This window comes from Staurois parvus, unplaced genomic scaffold, assembly GCF_062004578.1.
Source record: "Staurois parvus isolate SC_StPar_1 unplaced genomic scaffold, SC_StPar_1.0 ptg001302l, whole genome shotgun sequence".
Lineage (NCBI taxonomy): Eukaryota > Metazoa > Chordata > Amphibia > Anura > Ranidae > Staurois > Staurois parvus.
This window is the reverse complement of record NW_028319098.1, coordinates 2,279,324-2,305,056: the sequence shown is the minus strand read 5'-3', so window position 1 is coordinate 2,305,056 and position 25,733 is coordinate 2,279,324. Positions and strand designations below refer to the sequence as shown.

Sequence of the window (25,733 nt, the reverse complement as noted above, 5' to 3'; positions counted from 1 at the left end):
AGGCAGTCCCATTGATGTCAGCTGGGACACAGTGGCTGCACATGTACAGTCGCAGCTCCCACTATGACATCCGTGTGTGCGGGTGCGTGTATCTGAACTCACACTGTCTGTCTGCGTGTAAATGAACAGAAATCGGTGCATCCCCATGTAAGCAGGTGCTTTCAAAAGGTTCTGTGTGTTTTCCCCTGTTATGTTATATATTCTGGGATTGGTCATTTCAACTGTGTTTAAAGCAGAACTTCATCTTTTGTTCCACTTTACATAGTTCGTTTGGGCCAGCTTGGCACAAACAAGCTATGTCCCTCACTAACATCTGAGTTCGCTGCATGTGCCGTATAAACAGTATGTAGTGGAGGCTATATACAGTATGCAGCACTGTGTTCCGATCAGAGCCAAGACCTTCCTGTCTCAGACCTAGAACACAATAGAGTTTGCTGGAGCGGTGTTCAACCATTCAGAGAAAGCGATGTATTCTATCAATGAATATAAAGCTTCCTCTGGCTGAGTCAGAGGATGCTTTGTATTCATTGATAGAATATATCGCTTTCTCTAAATGGTTCAACGCCACAGGTCTGGAGCCTGTGGATTTATACAGACTTGTGGTACTTTATGCTGGATCCCGCTTATGGATTATTGCTACCTCTTGTGGATTTGCTGCCAATTATGGACGCTTGCCTTGAAAGGGACTTTTATGGACTTTACTGCCTAATTCAGGCATGACTACCTGATTGGGCACTACTCAGGGGCACTAGGGAACATTGTACAGTAAGTGTGTGGAAGATGTCTTTGAGAACTATTCCTTTTATTAACTTTAACTACTTCAGTAAAAGGTCTTTATGGTTCATCTAATATGCCTGGCCTGAAGTCTCTAAAGGGGTGCATGTAAGGCATATCAAAAGTACAGGGCTAACAACAAAGGACTGAAAAGGTTAGAGAACATAAAGTACAGAGGTCTAATAAGCATCTAAAGAGCTGTCCTAAGGAGGCTATATTGCTGTTGCTAATGACTATCATATTTGTGCCACTTGCTAAAATAGCCAGCCAGGAAAAGGGTGACATGGCAAGGGTAACGGATACTTTGGTAGTGAAGGGGTGTTATGCTTGGTCCCTTCACTAGTGACCAGTTCCCCACATATTGCGGCCGACCTTGCGGCACAAAAGTACCTAGGGACCTAGCCTGAAGTCACAGAGGAAGAAGTAGTGGCACCCCAGGAGGAAAACAAGCATGGAGTTATGGAGAAGTGTGTTTTCTGCATCCATTTATAACTTATGGATCTATCACTGGGAGTGAAGTGACAGGACTGCTGAGCTGATGGAGAACTGTACATGCTCTTCGGTGCCATATCCAAAATGCTACAAACCTGGGAGTAGGTGAACTCTAACAGAAGTTGCGTCTGAAGTGCATTCGTGTCAACAGTAGGAGACATATGGTCATGGATTGCAAAGTCTTAGCTGTGCAAGTTGTCCTGCTCACGTCTATGGCTGGAGTACCGCCTTAATGTTGATTTCACATGACCAAGGCTCCTGCCTGTGATTCAGGCATTAGTGAGTGCTGTGACGTGTGTCCTCACTAGGGCGCTCTAAGCTACGTGCACAAGTGTGCCTGTAAACATGGCCCTGCACAGGCATATGGTACAGTATGCGCCATGTGAAGAGGGCCTAACTGTAATATGGGAGAAGTATCTCAGAACACAGAGAAAGCCTGGTGTATTAGTTTCATTGCATTCCTCACAACCATAACATTTTCAAAGCATTTTGATCAGTTTGAATCAGAATGGTGAAGCAGTAGAGAGGATGTTGGATCAGTTCTGCTGTGCACAGATCTGAACAAGCACTATTGAGAACAATAGGTTTTGTCATGTCATTCATTACTTTGTATTATAATGTATAGGTTGATATGAATGTGAATGGACCCTAATGCTTCTTCTTGTCATTATTTCTTGCCAGGATTGTGATTTTTCTGAGGAATGCCAAGGGAAGGGATTGCATGCCCACCACACCCGTGACTGTTTCTATTATTTGAGAGACTGGAGCACTGATAGACTTCAGCAGCTTTTGCAGGTGGCTGTGTATCCAGAAATACAACCAATGAAAGTTTATATGTACATATTAACACATTAATAAAGTGCAAATATGTAAAATTTTACAGTTCACATTGGATCAATCACATAAGTCCCTGCTCATGGGGCAGCTTGCCCCAACTTAGTCATTCCCACAGGAACAAACAGCAGGAATGGCCTGGGTGAAAGTTAGTTAACTTATCAGTATGTTTTTATATTGTGGGTAGAAAATGGAGAATCAGGAGGAAAATCGCTCATGTGTCTGGGATTCCGAGAACTATCAGTATGGCCTTAAAGCAAAGACACCAGAATATGATTAAATTATTGATGCTAATATACAGAGTTATTACAAAAAGCACTTTGTTAGTTGAAGTCACCGGACACTTGTCCTCATGCATTATTGTTTGTCTGGCTTCGGGGGCCCAATTACATTTTTGTGGCGAGTTAATGGACATTACCATGCGATGTGTTGAGTGACACCCCGTTGAAATGAATAAGCTGCAAAAGCACCCTGACATGCCAAAAATTGGACATCACCCTTTTTTGACGAGTTTCACCCCGCCCACCATGGCTTGGTCACAGAGTGTGTGTGTGTATTTTTGTTTTAACAACAAACGAAGTTGGGAGCAAGAAATTGTCCAAAATGTCTTGTTATGCTGACGCCTTAAGAGTTCCCTTCACTGGAACTAAGAGACCAAGCCCAACCCTTGAAAAACAACCCCACACCATAATCCCCCCTCCACCAAACATTACACTTTGCACATCCACTGGATTGCCAGAGAAACGTGATTTGTCACTCCAGAGATCACATCTCCACTGCTCTAGATTCCAGTGGCGGCGTGCTTTACGCCACTAAATCCGACACTTTGCATTGCATTTGGTGATGTAAGGCTTGGATGCAGCTGCTCGGCCATGGAAACCCATTCTATGAAGCTCTTTACACACTGTTGTGCTAATATGAAGGCCACATGAAGTTTGGAGGTCTTTAGCTGTTGACTGTGCAGTTGGAGACTTCTGTGCACTGTGGCTTCAGCATGCGCTGACTCCGCTCTGTCATTTTACGTGGCCTACTACTTCATGGCTGAGTTTCTGTTGTTCCCAGTTGCTTCCACTTTGTTACAATACCAGTAACAGTTGACCGTGGAATATTTAGTAACGAGGAAATTTCATGGATGGACTTATTGCACAGGTGGCAACCTATCACTGTAACATACTTGAATTCACTGAGCTCCTGAGAGCGACCCATTCTTTCACAAATGTTTGTAGAAGCAGTCTGCATGCCTAGGTGCTTGCTTTTATACACCTGTGGCCATGGAGGTGATTGGAAACCTGAATCCAATTATTTGGAGGGGGGGCCCAATACTCTTGGCAAGTGTGTGTGTGTGTGTGATTTATATTCTCTAACAATTCCCAAAAGCAAAGATGTGATTGGATCCTATGGGAAATCTAAAGACTGTTTACAATTTTTTTTCTGTTAATGAATAGACTTTCTGTAAAAAATCTTAATAATCAATGTGTGACAATGTTTTCTAACTGGTGTCCTTCCAGCTTTTGCCAAACTACAAGTCACATGAGGCAAAACAAGATTAACAGTTACAAGCATGACTCCCAAAGGCAGAGGCATGATGGGACTTGTAGTTTCACAACAGCTGGAGGGCCGCCAGTTTGACACACCTGCATTAGAGGAAGACTATATAAATCTAAATATGACATACTTTGGGGTGCATTTCACAATATTAACTTAGAGGACTGTCTAAAAATACATCACCAACATGTTGGTGAGATCTAATGGCAGGTTGGAAGGACCAAGGAGGGGGAATGGCCACTCCACTGATATGCGTCCAGAAAATATTTTTATTTGTGTTCAATAAAAACAGCTCCTGGGGACCCCATTCATCAGGGCTGGAATAGAGTGGAATGAATGAAGTCTGCAATGAAATATTGTCTGTGTGACATATGAAAACATTTGAACTAACTGGCATAATGTCTGTTCCAGCTTGCGTTGCATACATAGCATGTTAATATGAGTATTGCTTTTTGTTACAGCAAAATGGAATACAATATGAGAATGATCTCACTGAGAATTCGGTAAATTCCTTGCAAGGTAAGTGGAACTGGCAAGATGCACATTAAATTCTATAAATTGTATTAATCTTAGGCCCCTTTCACATGGGGCGGACTGTGGTTGCAATCTCTTTGGTCAGTAGGGGATCTGTCTGCTGATCAGAGCTGAGCAGACAGATGACAGGTCCATGTCCGCTCCACTTGTGCAGAGTGGACACGGACACAGACCACTCTCCTCTATTGGCGATGAGATGTAAACGAACCGCCTGTCCATTTAAACCTGACTGCTATCCGATCTGACCCACTGGACGGAAGGGGAACAGATTCTCATCCATCTCTTTTTGGAGGATCAGATGGGATGTAAGCTGGTGTAGTACACATGTCCGTTTACACCCACCGCTCCATAGAAGAATAGAGGTTCCGATCGGGTCCACCTGAAAAACGGATAGGCGGACCCAGTCGGAACATCCATTTGAAAGGAGCCTAAATGTTTTAGGCTATGCCTTAAAAAAAAAAAAACTTTATTTAGTATCTACAAGTAATATAGTGAACCTCCTTTATGTGTCTTGAATAACAGTATTATACCAAAGAGATTAACACTTTATTTCTCTGTTTGGTTTCAGTCTGAATTTAAACACTGTTGTCTCTTGTCAGATGTTATTTTATTACTAAGACCCCATTCACACTGGTGATTTAGCCCCGCTGCATGAGGCTTTGGCATTTACCTCTAGCAGAGGGCACAGGTGCACCATCCAGTCTTGCTGCTGGTAGCCTTTCAAACTCTATGAGAGGCTGACTTCTGGTGTGGCTGGTCAGGGCAGGATGGTGCATTCAACAGTACTTACATATAGGGTAGTGTGTGCCCACAGACGAATACCTGGAATGCAGCTGAACGATCATACCGCCAGGTGCACTGACCAGTCCTGCTGCTGGAAATGAAGACAGTAATAACAGATTGGAGAACTATAATATAACTAATCACACCAAGTATATCACATTACACGTGCATTGTAAGAATATTTGGAATACAGAGATGTCCTCAGATAACAATTTGGTATGTTACAAATCAAAGGTCTCTTTGTAAGTAATAACATACAGTATATATCATTCATTTTCAGGAATACTAAAAGAAAACACACAAAGGCAGGGTGAGGACAAAGCAGAAAACACAGAAGACAATGGTGATAGCAAGTAAGTTTGAACAGCTTTTGGATATGCCGTTGTTTAAAGCACGTGTCAGGCCATTTCATGTGGCCCTCGCACCTTTCCTGCAGCTGTGGCACCTCCCTCATCTCCACCCCCACCTTGTCTCAGCAGTTGGCAGTAAAGAGGAGGACAGAACTCCTCATACAGATCCTGCACCTCTTTGTGTGGGCACAGCACCCCCTTGTCTGTTTCCCCTGGTGACAGCATTTAGCAGACTCTGGCAGCTGGCTCCAGCCCTCCTCTGGCCCTCCTCCAGACCCTGCACTTTCTGCTTCCCAGTAATGCCTCAACTTCTTCCTGGCAGCAGGGTGGGGTACTGTGATGTAAGGGAAGGTGGGGGACTCTTGACATCTGATGTAAGGGGGGGGGGGCGCTCTGGACATCTAGTCTTACAGATACAACTGGGGCCCTTTGAGAGCAATCATAATGCTGATGTGGCCCGTGATGAAATTGTTTTTGACACCCCTGGTTTAAACCCTTTATTTTGGAAGTTTAGTCTGCTCCATGTCTGCGCACAACAATGCACATGTGTTTTAGTGCACGCCATGCACAAATGTAAACCGTGTGTGCACAGTGGTATGCTGCATTGTTAAATAAATTATGCATTGAGTAGCATGCTTGTTAACCTGAAGCAGCCTTTATAAATTGTATCCACCCCTGGAAAGCATTCAAAAGTTGATACAACTCTGCTATACATTGTCCCCTGGAAACTCCAGATACCACCCCATTATTGTCACCTCCTTCTTTGGTTGCTAAGACATTGGCACAGCAACCAATGGCACTGTGACCTGGCTGCCAGCATCCTAACAACAAAAGATGCTCAGTGGTTGTGTGTCACTGGTTGCTAGGATGCTGGCAGCTGCTTGGACGCAGGTGCCTGGGCCATTCAGCGTCATTGGTTATGGCTGGACCATAACAACCAATGAGGCTTTTCAGCTCAGCTTTGAGTCTCCTTGCAATCAGATAACCTATGTTGTCCTGCATACACAGGGCAATGCTACTGAGCTAATAAATAACATATAAATTGTTCAGCACTTTGTAGTAGCTAATCCCACCCCATATGTGATCCACACATCAAACTCTCAAACCAGTGATGTGCAAACATAAAGTGTTACTAAATCCTGGACCCTGCATCCAGTATATCTGGTCTCCCATAGTACACACAACATGGAAATGCAATTATTTTAGTAAATATAAACTGCTAAATACTATTTCTCATCAGCAGTTAGAGCAGTCTTGTGACATCTATCAGTGTCTAGCAGAACACTGGTTAAAACTTGTAGGAAGAGTTTTATTTCTGCTCTAGGAGGATGCAGGACCCCTGACCTCTGTATGGACAGTGCTGATTAGCCCTGTGTTGATCACATGCACTCTCCCAAGGGGAAAAAACACTCTAGCAATACACACCAAACTGAGCATGTGCAGAGTAACTCCACATGATATGCCTTATCAGGAGATAAGAGGGAAGCACTAGAAGAAGGGGAGGATCAGAGAAGTCAGGATCAAACAGCATTTTTACACAATGCAGAGGATTACACCTTAGGTTCCAAAGTGAGTATAACAAGCATGCTTTACTGCATATACAGACTGATTTTACTGTTGTGGGTTTAGTAACACTTTAAGGGTCCACTTGCACCTGCGAATGCACCCAACGTCAATTACAAGCGAGAACCTCAGCAGGAGAGGTATTCTTATTGAAAGTAATGAGAGGCTACCAGCTCCCGCAGCTTACCATGATTACTCACTGCATGAGTGTTTGCATGCAAGTGGCTACAATTAGCTGCAGATGCTGGCAGCCTCCTATTGCTTTCAATGAGGCTGCCTCCCATAGCTAATTGCTGGGAACCCCCCTGGGGTTCTTGCGTCTAATAGGCATTGGGTGCATTTACAGGTGTGACTGCATCCTAATATTCACAAAAAAGTCAGTGAATGTGTTTAGTGAAAAATACTGTACATACAGTCTATAGATTTCAGTCCACTCTGTAAATCTTCTGTAAAACTTTCTTCATTACAACTTGAAAATCTCTGTGATCAATAAGCACAAACAACTCCATGACACTTCCAATGCTCAGTGTAAGTCCCTTCATCACCTAAACTGGTATAATAGAATAAAAGAGATTCTGCATATTGTGTAAATTGTTGAAACCAACTTATTACGATAAAAATTGTTTGTGCTCAAGTTACTCCCTACATGTTTCGCCCTCACTGGCTTCTTCAGGGGAGATTTTTGAAGAGATTTCAACTGCTGAGGAAGTCTAAAGGTATATCAAAAAGAATTCTACAATTACCAAACAACTTTAATATATCCAATACAAAGTATTTAATCAAATATATATATGGGACTCAATGGCTCACCCTGGGTTTAATTATAGGATTCTTCAAATGTGGACCCCTATGGCTTTTCTGGATGTGAATTGTAAATCGCTTGCTCCTATTAGAGATTAATGTCCTTTTGGCAGTTGTACGGACGCCCAGGGCGTAGTCACCCTTGATCATTTTGGGTGACTTGCCTGTATACACAACTGCAATTCATGCAAGGCTCCAAACAGCTTGAGATAAAATATGTTCAATTTAGAAGAACCACTATCCAATTTGGCATTTATTACTACTTCTTTAAGTGCAGGATATATAAAGTGTGCCCTCTAGTTCACTTTTATTTATCCATTGAATTGGTGCCATTTAATTAATTTATTCCTTTTTTAGCAATTCTTGATTCTAGTATCCAGGGGGCAATAGAGCAAAGGGCTGGTTTATTTGGATCAATCTGTTTATTTATGTTTTTGTGTTTGTTTGTTTTTTTTATTTAGTGATTCATGTTTTTATGTTGACCAATCCTTTGTATATTTGTTTTCTTCTGGCTGTAACTTTCCTTTTCAGCCACAAGATGGCAATAGAATTGAGGCCTGGTCTATTCAAGCCAGCTCTGCTAAAGTTCCACCTGTATTGCTCCCTCTTAGTCTCTCTCTTAGTCTGGCCATACACTATACAATTTTCTGTCCAATTTCCTGCAGATTTACCTTCAACTGTGTAGTGCAAGGGCCTGCTTAATTGGATACAACTGAAAGTGTTTGAATTTGACCTCATATTATATGGTTTTTGGTAATTCTAAAGCAAAAATCTCAAGAAAATTGTATAGTGTATGGCCAGGCTTAATGATCTATTCTTGTCAGCTATTTTTCATTGCGGTAGTTTATTACTGGTTCGTTCATTCCTCATTCAGGTCTGTCTCTATTGAATATTATATATACTGTATATTTTTCTGTTTGACATGAATTTCTTTTTCGTTTGAATATTTTAATCGATAATTGTCGTTTTTTTTAAAGCAGCGCAGAGAAAGAATTCTTGGTCCAGTTAATCAATGCTAACTTCCTGGACCCAATGGATCTGTACACAGAACAGGAGCTAAAACAAGAACTTCAGCGATGGAAGTCATCAGTTCCTGATCAAAGTAGAAATGACAGCAAAGAATCTTATCTGGAAAAACTGAAAATGGTAAAGAATGAGGGTGTGATAAATACTCAGGGAGGTTTTACGGGCCAGTGTATCATAATAGTATTCAGCCAAAAGTGGGGCTTCCCAAACAAGCCAAATAATACCATCAGATACAAATGTGGTACTTCCAACAATGAACTGTTAATGAAAAAGTGAACCTGTAAAATGTATTAACCTTTTAATTATAAAGGTCAAGCAAGCAAGTCTGCAAATAAAATCTTTTACTTTTTTTTCATTTATTTTGCTGTCTTTTAGGGTCATTTCATGCTATAGAAACGCAGTCTAGAGGTGCGTTCTGGTGCATTCTTGATGCGTTCCAGTGCGTTTTTGATATGTTCCAGTACATTTTTTCCCCTCTTTTTTTCTTCAGGGTAAATAGGGACATTGGCATTCCAGTATGTTTTTGCAGCGTTTTTGGTTAGGTTTACTGCATTCCAGTACAGTTCTGTGCAGGAAAAATGTAGCCTGTTCTACTTTTTTTTTTCTGCATCTGAAACGCATTGTAACTGCAAGCACTGATGTGAACTATGACATTGACAACCATATCACCTAATTTCTGTGTGTTTTGGATGCAGAAAAATACACACTAAAACGCATGTAATGTGAACTGGCCCTTAGAGTTGGCATCATCAATGGTCTTGCCAGTTCAAACTCCCTGAAGTATTTTGCAGACACTAGGCATTCTGGTAGACGAGTTGTATCAAAGATGGCATGCCTAGCATGTCTTGAGATGTGCAAAATGCAAAATGATGACTATGCAAAATGATGATTGGATGGCAGAGTTAAAGGGGCAGCATGGGCATCCAAAGAGATGCTGGGGAACATTATTGTACATAGTATGTACTTGCTAGAATTGGAATTCAGAAATGGGAACGGCCTTTCTGAAATACAAGTTGTTCTGCACATACATAGTAGGACTATAGATCATTGTCAAGTATTAAATAAATACAGGCAATATGATCTTTAATACCTGATTGACTATAATATTTAGGTTTGTCCCTTTTGCTAGTTGCCCCACAGAAGGGTAAAAGGGGGTGGGGAGTATTCAGATGAAGGATAAACTTCAATATTGCGGGAAATAAATTGGGAACACTTCAGAAACAGCAGGTTCTCAGGGATTTATTACTCTGTGGGCCAAAATAGGAGGGTGAGTTCTTTTGGCAAGCCACGAAGAAGTAAGAAAGTACTGAGAGGGAATTTTGTGAGTGAATGAGTGGGGTTGATCGGAGCTAAAATAGGGAAGGGAGTGGGGGAGAATGACAAGCTTTAGAGAAAGGGATGGTGAAAAGAGGAGAAAGGGGGGAAAAAAGGGGGTGAGGGGAGAGCTAAAAGAAGACTGAACAGTACCAGCTAAAGTTTATACTTCATCAAGAGAAGTATAAATTGTCATTGATGATTGTGAATTTCCTACGTTAGTGATTTATAGGTGAATGTTTACTTTATTATTATTATTATTATTATTATTATTATACATGACTTATTTAGTGCAGACAGTTTGCTCAGCGCTTTACATTATGGAGGGAGACAGTACAGTAACAATACAGTACTTGAAGGCAATCCAGTATTTCCAGGTTTGTCTGAAGGTTTTGGGAGGGTTTCTGTGGTAATTGCTTATGTTTCTTCCAGAAACTCCAGTTATTATATCAGAGATGTCAGGCCAAAAGAGTTAGATAAGGTGGCATTCCAAACACATTTGTAGGATGGAGCCACATAGCCGGTGCCAGCATTTATCTGTCACAGTCAGGAGGAGGTCTGTAGCTTTTCTGGTATAGCATACAAATGTGTAAGAGGTTTATATGACATTTTTAGATTCTGGTGCTAATGGAATATTTACAGTATGGGTTAGTAAATAAATCCTATCCCATTATTCTGAAAATTATGTCTGCAAGGAGTCTTCCAGTTTGATCTGGAACTTGGGTGGTTGTTTGCAGTTCACCAGATTTAGTCAGGAATAAGACAGAGAGGTGCGGAGTCTTGTAGAGGGGTCTACTGGGCATGATAGCTTGAAAGAACTCAGGGTAGTAGGACTATGTCTCCCGTCTTTGTGGTTTTAGAGGTAATGTTGGATTTGCACAGAGCAGGTAAGTATAACATCTTTTATACTTTAACCTGCAAATTTGTATTCTTTGGTATCACTTGAATGAATAAGCACCTACGGTTTTGTCTGTTTTTAACAAGACCTTGTATTTGTCTTTCAGAAAATAAAGCAAGACATACCATTATTTGTGTACCCAAATCAAAATGAGTCTAAAGCGTTCACATAGCAGCAAAAGTGCCTAACACACAGGTGACTTCACCTAAGAACTAATAGAAGCACATTCACTATGATCAACAAAACTTCATTCTGAAGGAGAATAATCTGAATGCACAATATCATATTAATAATTAAAAAAAATATAAAATGACAGTCTTGCCCAAAACTTGATGTTGGTGTCCTTGATCTGGACGAATCTAAGACTGCAACTACCCTTAAAATGTACTATTCAGGCAACTATATATCTCTGTATGTTATAACAGCAGCAAAACTACTAGTTGGTTTGTTTTTTCAACTTTATTAACAAATATATCAATTTGTGTCATTATGTGCCCAGCCAGGTGAGATACAGTAGTAGAAACTGAACTATGTTTTAGATGTAATGTCAGCAAGATAAGGGATTTGTCCTACTTGTAGGTTACAGGGACAGGAAATGAGGGAAATCTCACTGGGATCAAAAAAGTAATTATTTATTTAGTAGAACTTGTCAGTGTTTTTCTGCTTCCTCAGTACCCATTGGGCAGATCTATCTCACTTGGTCATCTGGATAGAAAGAAGTATTGCCAATAGGAACAAAGACAGCAATATCCTTCCCTACCCTATTCACGTGGGAGAGAATGCTAGGAAAATATTATTGTATTGTAAATAAAGATGTAGAGATGAAAAGGACTGAGCCACCAAATGAATGTGTTACATTTAAACACTTGCTTTTTCCTTTTATTATTTATATGTAAGAATAACTTAATATATAACTATATTGTTTGTGTATGTAGTCACTTTAGGCAGACAAGAGGAAAAAAACGTTTACCGTGTTTACTACCACTTGTACTGCATACTGTAAAATTTCTTGTTCAGATCAAATAATGTAAAATAAAATGTAATGTTATATAGCAGAAACTGAACTGCGAACTTTGTGATAAAAAGGTTTATTTATACATATTTGTGAACATAAAGGTCTCTGAATAACACATTTCACCTAGGTAGACCTCGAATATAGTATTCTGAAACCATCAGATTACATTAATCACTGTAAGACTCTGCCCAGCTCCTCTTGGAATAAAAGTAGGGATATAGAGCTGGCCTCATCTATATATTGGCAAGAACTGTGTAAGAGATGGGAGGGATTCCAGGAGTAGAGATGAACTTGGACTTCCAAACTAATCTCTAACCTGAACTCCTGCTTTTTTTTTTTTGCACTCACAATGAGCTGTGACCTGGGTCCTTCCTCACCCTGTAGATCATGTGAGCTGAGGGGGTGGGAATGACCAGACATGCATCTCACTGGAATAAAAAAAAAAAAACAAAAAAAAAAAAATGGGAGTTGAAGTTCATGTTAAAGATGAGCGTGGGCTCATCTCTATTCCGGAGTACAGATCAGAATCTGGATTCCACCATCCACATAGCATGATGTGGCATATCCAGAATGGCTTTGCTGAATGTCTGGTAATGACTTCTGGCAATTTTGTGCAATATGGGGCTTTACAGGAACACAACAGTCTAAAGGCTGGTACACACAGGCCAAATGTGGCCAGTTCAACAGAAACTGGCTGATGTTTGTCCAGTGTTTACAACAGCCTGTAAAGTCTGAAAGACCACCATCCGATCAGCGTTTGCAGTCTCCCCTAGCCCGGGGAGATCACTGTACGAATATTGCATAGTTAGTACAGCAAGCTCCTCAGTTTCTTTATCATTCAGCCCACTGGGTTGAACGAAAAAAATAAAATTGACGTCTGAACGCAAGATTGTTGCGTTTAAAAAAAAAAAAAAAAAAAAAAAAACGTCTGTACACTCAACTGCCTGTAAACGAAGAGGTGTACATGGACACATAGGAAAACATTAGGGCGAGTTCAGGGGCTGCTGAAAACAAACGCTGAACAGCTCCTAAACGTGAGTTTATCAGCTGCAGAGTACATGAGCCCTAAGTAAAAGAGATTTTCTGATCATCAACAGAACTGGGGATTTCAGAGGAAAGGGATCTTACTGTCTGGTCATTAGAGATCAGCATCTGTGCTAACCAGTTAACATTAATTTTGATCAACAAATACAGCAACCCAAACAGTGTGGGTATTACAGCTGAGCTAGGGGCAACACAGAAGTTAAATAGAAGTGTCCAACTCACAAATAATAATGAAGCAAAGCATTCTTTAAATTTGTTTTTTTTAAACTTAGCTTATGTACATAATGTAACAAATAAATAACATGTATCAATGTACTGTTGCTATTTGCTACACATGAAGATGTTCTGTATATAAACATAAACCCCTGAATGAACTTCATATAGCTCCAAGAAGTGGTGTCTTCAGACCATTTAATGGTACCTTTCAGGCAGATGACTAGCAAGGTTATCAATGTCACAGCACCCACCAATCTGCAGCTGGAGGGGAGCTAAAAGGGACAGTGGAAAACCATGATGCTTAACACCGTAAGAACAGAGCAGTGTGAAGAAAGTAGCAGTCACAGATCTATAGATTAATTTAGCACAATACATAAAAGGCATCTCCCAGATTTCACTTTGGACAGGAGTGTCATTGCATATAGTCAATTGAGAGCAGGAAGTGGCTCTCTAAGTTCTTGTATTTCTTTTTCAGCCACATGCTTTCTAGTAATGGCACACCAACATTGCAGAAAAACAAACAGTAAATGTGAACACAGTAAAATTCATTGAAACTTTTATAGCATGACATAACCATTCACTTTAAACAGATATAATGCAAATAAACAAACTACTATCATTTGAAAACATTAACAACTAATATCATTTAAAATACAATGGAATCATAACCCATGAAAGCTGTGCAAGTCATGTCAAGTAATTTACAGATCTCCAGATTGTTCTTACTTGCTGGCCCTTGTTGCATTTGTGACTGACAAATAGAAATGACAAAGTACGGTAACAATAATAATTATCTTAACAGTAATAATATTGTCAAATATTTGACAAAAAGTCATTTAAAAAAAATGAAGGCGGTAAAACCCTGATGTGGTTGCATATAGAGGCGGCATATCCACCTGAGTGACTCTAGAGTGCAAAGTTATTAGTGTATCCAACAAATTGATCCACGCTTTCTACGCATCATCCCGAACTAATGGTATGAGCTGGAGCTCCTTGGAGATTCTCTCTGCAATTTCTGTGCTGCTGGCTGCAATCACTCTACAAGACATCAGGTCAAATGGTCCCCCTGAAACACAAGATGGAATGAGTTTGCACAAATAGAAACCCATACAAAAAAATACACTGTAAAACTAAAAAAGTATACTCCAGTCATTAAAATAGAGCAATACTTTTCAAATACATTGGGGTTAACAAACCCCCCCCCCCCTTTTGCATTTCAAAGCCACAAAACAGAGCTCAGATCAGCTTGCCCCCATCTGTCAAATGTCTGTTCTAGACAACACAGCTCTTCTGTTGCCTGACTGGCTAGATCGGTTTTACCTGTTCAGCTCTCTCTGCTATAGAATGTAGTGTAAGAGTTATTCACCTGTGGACATCCAGGAGCAAAGGGGACCTGTTAACCATTATTTTTCAAAAACGCCTGCCAAAATAAACGTTTTTTTAAAGTTCTAATGGCAGAACGCCTAATATCTAAAATGTACCCTATGAATAATATTATAAGTTTTTATTAAATCTGGAGATATTTTAATATGCAATTTAGCAAATCTTTGAAGTCAGAATCATTTGTGCCTGCTCTGCTTAAATATATATTCAACTCAAAATTGGAAATTAAAGCCCACCTTCACCTGGTTTCTGATTCAGACCTGTTCTGTTATAACATACAGAGGATACTGAGGCAAACACAATTCCTTGTTGTTTAAGGCAGGGGTCTCCAAACTTTATATACAAAGGGCCAGTTTACTTTTCTTCAGACATTAGGGGGGCTGGACTGTGGATGAGGAATAGAAAATGTTCCAGTATCAGTTGGAGCAAACAATTCCCCATTTTTGGTGCTAATGAGAGGAACTGTGCCCCATTGTTGTGTCATTGGAAGGTATTGTGCCCCATCTTTGGCGTCATTGGGAGGAATGGCACCCCTTCAATGGTGTCAGGTGGGGGGGGAAATTTTGCCCTATTGTTGGTGTCAGTGGAAGAAAAATCTGAAAGGGCCAGATAAAAGCAAGCAAAGGGCTACATCTGGCCCCTGGGCCGCAGTTTGGAGACCACTGTTTTAAGGCATTTACTGAAATAGTATTATTGGGAGTTTTTTGGCCAAAATGGGTCATTTTTTTTTATATATATCATATCAAGCTAAGACAGAATGCAGTCTTACTGCAAGGCTCCTCTATTTTGCATCTTGGTCTTCAGTTTATGCAGAGGCTCCAATATCTGAATCTGTGCCTTGCAAAAATATATAATATACAGTGGGGATCAAACGTTTGGGCACCCCAGCTAAATATTTGTATTAATGTGCATAAAGAAGCCAAGGAAAGATGGAAAAATCTCCAAAAGGCATCAAATTACAGATTAGACATTCTTATAATATGTCAACAAAAGTTAGATTTTATTTCCATCATTTACACTTTCAAAATAACAGAAAACAAAAAAATGGCGTCTGCAAAAGTTTGGGTACCCTGCAGAATTTATAGCATGCACTGCCCCCTTTGCAAAGCTGAGACCTGCCAGTGTCATGGATTGTTCTCAATCATCGTCTGGGAAGACCAAGTGATGTCAATCTCAAAGGTTTTCAATGCCCAGACTCATCTGACCTTGCCCCAACAATCAGCACCATGGGTTCTTCTAAGCAGTTGTCTAGAAAACTGAAACTGAAAATAGTTGACGCTCACAAAGCTGGAGAAGGCTATAAGAAGATAGCAAAGCGTTTTCAGATGTCAATATCCTCTGTTCAGAATGTAATTAAGAAATGGCAGTCATCAGGAACAGTGGAAGTTAAAGCAAGATCTGGAAGACCAAGAAAAATATCAGACAGAACAGCTCGCAGGATTGTGAGAAAAACAATTCAAAACCCACGTTTGACTGCACGATCCCTCCAGAAAGATCTGGCAGACACTGGAGTTGTGGTACACTATTCCACTATAAAAGAGATACTTGTACAAATATGGTCTTCATGGAAGAGTCATCAGAAGAAAACCTCTTCTACGTCCTCACCACAAAAATCATCGTTTGAACTTTGCAAATGAACATATAGACAAGCCTGATGCATTTTGGAAACAAGTTCTGTGGACCGATGAGGTTAAAATTGAACTTTTTGGCCGGAATGAGCAAAGGTACGTTTGGAGAAGAAGGGGCACAGAATTTAATGAAAAGAACCTCTGTCCAACTGTTAAGCATGGGGTTGGATCAATCATGCTTTGGGGTTGTGTTGCAGCCAGTGGCACAGGGAAACTCTCACGAGTAGAAGGAAAAACGGATTTAATAAATTTCAGCAAATTTTGGATGGTAACTTGATGCCATCTGTGACAAAGCAGAAGTTAAAGAGAGGATGGCTTCTACGAATGGATAATGATCCTAAACACACCTCGAAATCCACGGGGGATTACATCAAGAGGCGTAAACTGAAGGTTTTGCCATGGCCTTCACAATCTCCTGACCTCAACATAATTGAAAATCTATGGATAGACCTTAAAAGAGCAGTGCGTGACAGACAGCCCAGAAATTTCAAAGAACTGGAAGACTTTTGTAAGGAAGAATGGGCAAAGATACCTCAACCAAGAACTGAAAGACTCTTGGCTGGCTACAAAAAGCGTTTACAAGCTGTGATACTTGCCAAAGGGGGCAGTACAAGATATTTACTCTGCAGGGTGCCCAAACTTTTGCAGATGCCATTTTTTTGTTTTCTGTTATTTTGAAAGTGTAAATGATGGAAATAAAATCTAACTTTTGTTGACATATTATAAGAATGTCTAATCTGTAATTTGATGCCTTTTGGAGATTTTTCCATCTTTCCTTGGCTTCTTTATGCACATTAATACAAATTTTTAGCTGGGGTGCCCAAACTTTCGATCCCCACTGTAGGTCTAGGCGATTCCTGGTTCTAAGCAATATACTGCATCAGCCAACTACAGCCTTGCCATCTCAAAAATGCAGAATGAGAGGTAGGCTGCACAACACGGAATCACAAGACAAGCAACTGAGTGCTCAGTTTGCATATTTTCCTGCACACTGTGGATCTTCAAATAGCATCCAAAAGGATTTATTCACGAATTATCACATCTTAATAGAAAATTGCAACATTTCGGGGGCCATGCAGGATGTGTCAGACATGTGATTCATCAAATGACTAATGAAGGGCTCCTGTGCAGCCCTGAACCATTGTACTTCTCCACTGTGATGTGGTCATTCTTGAATATAACCTTCTGGACACTATTTGAAGATCTTTGGTGTACTGGCAAAATATGTGCACAGATCTGTGATATTTGTCTCCAGCAGCACCCACTACCTTTAGGTCTAGTTCAGAAACGTGTACAATGGGAATATTGTCATTTACAGGTAATCAAATGTTCACACCAAAGCTATACAAAGTCTGATAAGCAATAGCAAAAATTAAAAAAAAATATAATCCCAAACCCAAAAATGTAATGTATTGCAGCTTACCAATCATTACATGTGATGGCTGCATTAGTTTTCTTTTTTCCCTCTGTTTTCACCTGGTAATCTGGCCAGTAACACACCTCCTGTATTAAAGTGCCCCCACTTTGGATGAAGAAGTGAAAGAGACACCTTTGAACAGCAGTACTGTCAATCTGGGAAGAGGGGAGTGTTAGACGCACTAGCAGATTTAACCACTTTAAGTCCAGACACTTTTTCCTGTCCAGGCCAATTTTCAGCTTTCAGTGCCTTCACACTTTGAATGACAATTGCACGGTAATGCAACACTGTACCCATATACATTTTTTTAGACAGATAAAACTTTATTTTGTTGGTATTTATTCACCACTTAATAAATAATTTGCGCTAGTAAATATATATAAATATATGTAAAGAAATCATCAAATCATAAGTGCAGAAAAATATATATATACCAATACCACAGAAAAATATAAAAAACTTTTTAGGTGCAAAAAAACTTTTGTGCAAAAGGAGTGTCTCAATATAAAAAAAAAAAAGTGTCTCAATATAAAAAAATTTCACCAAAAAACCTTGATAATATAATGGCAGATCATCCAAAAAAATATCTTCAGAAACGGAAGCTCTCCAACACACCGATCCTCATCGATCGAAATAACAGGACGAAAAACTTTGTAGTTAATCGAAAATCCACTTCTCCAATAGAAAAAGGACCACCTTCAAACGTATCCATGGGGGGAAATGCCAAGCACTCGAGAGAAACAGAAAGACTTCATGGTGCAATATTATAAAAACCAATTCCTTTATTAGATACTCATTGCACTTACTCAAGAGGTGTCCCAGCCGACACCAGCATCAACAGCATCAACAGCAATCACATAAACGAGCCTGACTACTCAGCACATGTGCAATAGCTGGCAGTCAAAAACGTAATGACATCACATCAATCAAGCTCCGCCCTACGCGTTTCGTCATCGACGTCCTCACGGAGCGGATAGATGTGAGACGTCTCGCCCTCATTAAATATACACTCACAGGAAACGAACAGCTGACATCAATGGGGAATCAAGCAAAGCAAGCCGCCCCAAGGATGACAGAAGTCCACAAAAAGTATACAATATATCCAATATATTTGCCATCACAAGCAAAAAACTTTAAAACAAGGGAACAAAAATAAAAAGAAATTTAAATAAAACAATGATAGAGGGTATTGGCCCGTTAATGTATTTATTTATTTAATTTATTTACTATCATTGTTTTATTTAAATTTCTTTTTATTTTTGTTCCCTTGTTTTAAAGTTTTTTGCTTGTGATGGCAAATATATTGGATATATTGTATACTTTTTGTGGACTTCTGTCATCCTTGGGGCGGCTTGCTTTGCTTGATTCCCCATTGATGTCAGCTGTTCGTTTCCTGTGAGTGTATATTTAATGAGGGCGAGACGTCTCACATCTATCCGCTCCGTGAGGACGTCGATGACGAAACGCGTAGGGCGGAGCTTGATTGATGTGATGTCATTACGTTTTTGACTGCCAGCTATTGCACATGTGCTGAGTAGTCAGGCTCGTTTATGTGATTGCTGTTGATGCTGTTGATGCTGGTGTCGGCTGGGACACCTCTTGAGTAAGTGCAATGAGTATCTAATAAAGGAATTGGTTTTTATAATATTGCACCATGAAGTCTTTCTGTTTCTCTCGAGTGCTTGGCATTTCCCCCCATGGATACGTTTGAAGGTGGTCCTTTTTCTATTGGAGAAGTGGATTTTCGATTAACTACAAAGTTTTTCGTCCTGTTATTTCGATCGATGAGGATCGGTGTGTTGGAGAGCTTCCGTTTCTGAAGATATTTTTTTGGATGATCTGCCATTATATTATCAAGGTTTTTTGGTGAAATTTTTTTATATTGAGACACTTTTTTTTTTTTATATTGAGACACTCCTTTTGCACAAAAGTTTTTTTGCACCTAAAAAGTTTTTTATATTTTTCTGTGGTATTGGTATATATATATTTTTCTGCACTTATGATTTGATGATTTCTTTACATATATTTATATATATTTACTAGCGCAAATTATTTATTAATTGGTACACTTTATATATGGTGGTTTTTTTGCAGCTGGTACACTATTAGTAAGTTATACAATTTTGACCATAGGCGCTATTATTAATTTTTCTTATTTTTAGTAATCTCTCTTTTTAGAGGGATCTTATAATTGGCAGCCATGGATATTTTTGGATATATGGAAAAAAGAAAAGTTGATCTTAGTGAAGTCTTTAACCCCATGGGTATTTCAAATAGTATGAATTTAGAAGAAAATTTCAAAAATTTAAAGTATCTTTTGGAGAAGCAAATTAAAATATGGTGGGATGTGAATACTTTGGAACTCTATCTAAAAGAGAAAATTACTCCCAGGAGGTTGAGATGGGATATACCTGCCAATGATGGGATGGATGATAGAGAATTAGTAGATGAGTGGTTTCAGTTTTTTAACCATTGTGAAAGCAGTTTATTGGAATTAATTATAAAAAGGCGACAGGTTAAATTGAGGAAAGTAGACTTTAAAATTAAAGAGTTGAAGGATGTGATGTTACCTTTTGCAGATACCAATGATTACAAAGATCGATCAAAGAATTTACAGGATCATATTGTTAAAGTTGATAAGGATACTAAAAACAAAAAGGTTAAAAAATATAAAAGAGACACTGAAGAATATAGGAATAATAGAGTGTATAAATGGCAAGATAAGATCACCACAGATGGGTGTGACTCCCAACTTTCCACACCTGAAAAAATTATTATACCAAATTTAAAATCTCCAACGGTTAATCAAACCACTATACCTTCTCCTAAACAAAAAGTGACATTTCAGAATTATGTTAATAGAACACCTGAAAATGTTCATGATAAATCACCTCATCAATATGGATATAATGGTAGACCTTCAAGAGGTTTTCCTAATTATAGAGGTCAAGGTGGATATAGGGGTAATGGATATAGGAGAGGAGGTTATCAAAATCAAAATTTTTTTCCACCGAGGGGGGGTTTTTCATACCATCACCGGGGGTGGAATATGGCACCAAGGGGTTACAGACCACAGGAGAAAGATTGGAGAGAACAAGGGAATTATGGCAGAGAAGAGGGAATAAGAAATACAGAGGCAAAAGAGGAGGAAGGAGACAAAAAGAGAAAAAGAGAGTAATAGGGGCAGGAATTTATAACTTAAGTGATGTTACTTTTTCTGAAAGAGAAATTAAAGTTTTGGACCTTGGTTTGAAATCTATACCTAGGACGAATTTAAATAAATTCGATGTTTTTATTGATTTGCAAAAATTTGTGAGAAAACTTAATATTAAAAAATTTTTTGAATTGAATAAATCTCAAGGAAACCATCCTACTTCATCTTCTCATGGTTTTCAAAATAGTGGTTTAAAAAATGCTTCTACATTTAACCCTAAGATTTCTGGAAATGCTTTTCTGGAGGTTTTTAAAAATATGGTAGAAAATGAGATTAAGAGTATTAATGTTAAAAATTCGTACTGTATTCCACCAGATAGAAAATTGGGTATTGATGATCTTGAAAAGAGAAAGAATATAGTAATTAGAAGTGCTGATAAAGGGGGAAGTATTGTTGTTTTAAATAAGAATGACTATGAAAAAGAAATGAAAAGATTATTACAATCTGAAGATACATATAAAATTTTGTCAAAAAATCCCACTAAGAAACTTAAATTATTACTTAAGAGTATTATTAATAAAGGAAAAGAGTTGGGGGTATTAACTGAAAAAGAAGCAAAATATTTACTGATTAAACATCCGAGAATACCTACTATATACTATTTACCAAAAATACACAAAAATAAGGAGAACCCACCGGGGAGACCCATTGTGAGTGGGATAAATTCTTTATTTGCAAGAGTTGGTGAATATGTTGATACTTTTCTGAAAAATATTGTTATGACAAATAGGGCTTTTCTGAGAGATGGTGGACATCTTATTAATATTCTTAAAGAATTACATAATGTTGATAATTGCATATTGGTTACTATAGATGTAGAATCTTTATATACTAACATCGATCAAAATGATGGAATTAATGCGGTAAAATGGGCCCTTAAACATAAATCACTCCTGAAAAGATCGCAGAGGAAATTCGTTGTTGAATTACTTGAATTTGCGATGAATAATAATTTCTTTTGGTATAACAACACTTTTTTTCAGCAATGCAAAGGTGTTGCTATGGGAGCTAAGTATGCTCCCAGTGTTGCAAATCTGGTAATGGATAAATGGGAGGAAGAAAGTATTTTCAATAAATGGCCAGAGATGGCGCTATACAAGAGGTATATTGATGACATTATAATGGTATGGGATGGATCCAGAGAAAAACTCGATTCTTTTATGGAATATATTAACATGAACCGCTATGGATTGAGATTCACTGTTATTAGTGATTTTGAGCGAATTAATTTTTTGGATCTGGTCCTATATAAAGATAATGGTCAAATTTGTACCAAAACTTACTTCAAGGAAGTGGACAAAAACAGCTATATACCTATTTCTAGTGGACATCATCCAAATTGGTTATATAGCACTCCAAAAAGTCAGTTTACCAGATTAAAAAGAAATTGTAGCGCTAACAAAGATTTTTTCGATCAATCTGAGGTGTTAATTGAAAGATTTCTAGAGAAAGGGTATGATAAGACCTTTTTGATTAAAGAGAGAAATTCGATTGGTATTAAAGATAGGGAGACATTTCTTGGAAATAAAAAGGCTCATGTGGGATTTGAAAATAATGTACCCTTTATTACTAACTATAATATGCAATATAAAAATATTGAACGAATTTTTAAAAAATATTGGCCCATTTTGCTAAAAGATGATATACTAAATAAATTCTTATCTAAAACTCCTAAATTCATTTATAAGAAAAATAAGTCTCTTAGGATGAAATTGGCTCGCAATGTCATCGAACCCCCAAAAAAGTTCGATCTGTTTCCAAATTTAAATGGTTTTTTTCCTTGTAGGAAGTGTAAAGTATGTAGGACTGTAAAAGTCGGTAGTAATAAAAAAAGAAAGTCATTCTGCTCTTCATTTTCCAAAAAAGAATATGATATTAAATCCCTGATTACATGTAATTCTACACATGTGATTTATGTTTTAGAATGTCCATGTCATTTGAGATATATTGGGAGAACTGGGAGATGTTTAAAAACAAGAATAGGCGAACATATAAGAAACATAGTAAAAGGATTTGATAAACATAGTGTATCCAAACATTTTAAATTGGTACATAATTGTGATCCGAGCTTACTTACCTTTTATGGGATTGAGATGGTAAAACCCCATTGGAGGGGCTCGGATTTGGTTAATGAGATTTCCAAAAAAGAGACGTTTTGGATTTATGAACTAAATTCCTTGCAACCATTCGGGTTAAATGTCGATATAGATTTGAACTGTTTTCTCACAAATTTTTAAATTTTAATTTTTATGCTTTTCATATAGGCAAGTATATTTTCATATAGGCAACTGTTTAAAGATGATATATGGAAGATTGTGTGCTTTTTATACAATTTCTGCATTATTTTTGTATTATCACTAGAGTTCCCCTTTATTTGTGCTTAATGTGTTACTGGCCCTTTAAGTTCCCTTTTTGAAACACAGTCTTAGAGGGTATTGGCCCGTTAATGTATTTATTTATTTAATTTATTTACTATCATTGTTTTATTTAAATTTCTTTTTATTTTTGTTCCCTTGTTTTAAAGTTTTTTGCTTGTGATGGCAAATATATTGGATATATTGTATACTTTTTGTGGACTTCTGTCATCCTTGGGGCGGCTTGCTTTGCTTGATTCCCCATTGATGTCAGCTGTTCGTTTCCTGTGAGTGTATATTTAATGAGGGCGAGACGTCTCACATCTATCCGCTCCGTGAGGACGTCGATGACGAAACGCGTAGGGCGGAGCTTGATTGATGTGATGTCATTACGTTTTTGACTGCCAGCTATTGCACATGTGCTGAGTAGTCAGGCTCGTTTATGTGATTGCTGTTGATGCTGGTGTCGGCTGGGACACCTCTTGAGTAAGTGCAATGAGTATCTAATAAAGGAATTGGTTTTTATAATATTGCACCATGAAGTCTTTCTGTTTCTCTCGAGTGCTTGGCATTTCCCCCCATGGATACGTTTGAAGGTGGTCCTTTTTCTATTGGAGAAGTGGATTTTCGATTAACTACAAAGTTTTTCGTCCTGTTATTTCGATCGATGAGGATCGGTGTGTTGGAGAGCTTCCGTTTCTGAAGATATTTTTTTGGATGATCTGCCATTATATTATCAAGGTTTTTTGGTGAAATTTTTTTATATTGAGACACTTTTTTTTTTTTTTTTTTATATTGAGACACTCCTTTTGCACAAAAGTTTTTTTGCACCTAAAATGTTTTTTATATTTTTCTGTGGTATTGGTATATATATATTTTTCTGCACTTATGATTTGATGATTTCTTTATATATATTTACTAGCGCAAATTATTTATTAATTGGTACACTTTATATATGGTGGTTTTTTTGCAGCTGGTACACTATTAGTAAGTTATACAATTTTGACCATAGGCGCTATTATTAATTTTTCTTATTTATTCACCACTGGAATTTTAATTTTTTTTGCTATATAAATAAAAAAAGTCCAAACATTTTGAAAAAAAAAAAAAAAGTGTTTTTCTTATAAAATTTTGCAAATAAATAATCTTTCTTCATAAATCTTGGCCAAAATGTATTCAGTTATCTTTTTAGTAAAATAATAACCCAAATTAGTTTATAACCAAAAATTATAATTTTCATATTTTTAATATTTATGTTTTCTTTTTTTTGGTTTTAACATACAGTCACCCTAGCAGTACGGTGTCACCATAGTGACACTGCACTACTTGAGAAGTACTGTGAGAGCTGCGATTGGTCATAGCTTGTCACATGGTACAAGGCTGTTGTGAATAGCTTTGTACCGTGTGACCTCTGTGATCATTCACAGATTTCACAAGTAGTGAGCAATGATGTCAGGAAGTGACATCTTGCTTACTACAATTCATGTGATCACTGATTAGCCAATCAGTGATCGCATGAATCGGGACTTCACATAGAGGTCCTGTACAGCGATTGGTGCTGCGCGCTCCCAGGAAACGTGCACAGGCTGTAAATGCGGGCGCCATTTATGAACGGCAACCCACTCCTACACTGCTCCCATCCGGCCGTTTATGTACATGGGCTGGACGGGAAATGGTTAAAACACACTGTGAACTGGAGTTTGGCTTCAGTTTGTTACTTTTTTTTTAAACAGAAATATTAAAGTGTTACTAAACCCCGGACTCTGCATTCACTATATCTGGTCTCCCACAGTACACAGAACATGGAAATGCAATTTTAGTAAATATAAACTGCTAAATACCTTTTCTCATCAGCAGTTAGAGCAGTCTTATGACTTCAGCTGAGCACTGGTTAAAGCTTTTAGAAGGAGGTGTTTTTTCTGCTCCAGGAGGATGCAAAACCCCTGACCTCTGTCTGGACAGTGCTGATTGGCCCTGTGTTGATCACACTCTCCCAAGAATAAAAAAAAAAAACCCTCTCTAGCAATACACACTAAACTGAGCATGTGCAGCAGGGCTACTGGTTCAGTCTGTCTTATCAGCGTGGACACTTGAACAAGAGGAGGGGGCAAAGAAGTCAGGATCAACAGCCTTTTTACACAATGCAGAGGATTAACCCCTTAGGTTCCGCAGTGAATATAACAAGAAAGCTTTACTGCATATACAGACTGATTTTACTGTTGTGGGTTTAGTAACACTAAAATTTTTTCCTCTTGGGATAAAGGTTTCACATAAATAAATAAAAGTTGAACATTGTAAGCACCTGTAAGTGGTAAATTGCTTGCCTCAACCCTCTAAAAATGCTACATCTGCAGGACAGCTTGTTCTGATGAAAAACCATTAAATTTATTGGCCAGATCACCAGGTGGAATAAAAGAAAGCAAGCCTAAAAAAAAAAAATCTAAGAAATGGTAAGCTGAAGTATAAAAAAATTTTGCTTTTGAGTTTAATTACCGCTTTAAGCTGAAGCTACAATTTGTAGCACAGTTGCATAGTTTTACAGTTGATT

At 38.4% G+C, this 25,733-nt stretch overlaps 2 protein-coding genes across 7 annotated transcripts in view; one reads left to right on the top strand and one right to left on the bottom strand.

Annotated features, from left to right (window-relative positions):
• LOC149437153 (E3 ubiquitin-protein ligase RNF31-like) overlaps positions 1-11,978 on the top strand; it is a 48,483-nt gene extending 36,505 nt beyond the window's left edge. For 3 of the 5 annotated variants that reach the window (XM_089660988.1, XM_089660984.1, XM_089660985.1), the window contains 4 exons: positions 1,948-2,061; positions 4,107-4,164; positions 5,243-5,315; positions 8,654-9,061. In XM_089660988.1, coding sequence (XP_089517114.1) covers positions 1,948-2,061; positions 4,107-4,164; positions 5,243-5,315; positions 8,654-8,978 — 570 coding nt within the window. In that variant the 3' untranslated portion in view covers positions 8,979-9,061. Of the gene's footprint in view, positions 1-1,947; positions 2,062-4,106; positions 4,165-5,242; positions 5,316-8,653; positions 9,062-11,020 lie in introns of those variants that run through there. The other 2 variants (XM_089660987.1, XM_089660986.1) reach the window with 2 other exon arrangements.
• Positions 11,979-11,986: 8 nt separating this feature from the next.
• IMPA1 (inositol monophosphatase 1) overlaps positions 11,987-25,733 on the bottom strand; it is a 28,012-nt gene continuing 14,265 nt past the window's right edge. For both annotated transcript variants that reach the window (XM_089660990.1, XM_089660991.1), the window contains exon 9: positions 11,987-14,255. In XM_089660990.1, the coding sequence (XP_089517116.1) occupies positions 14,143-14,255 (113 nt within the window). In that variant the 3' untranslated portion in view covers positions 11,987-14,142. The remainder of the gene's footprint in view (positions 14,256-25,733) is intronic.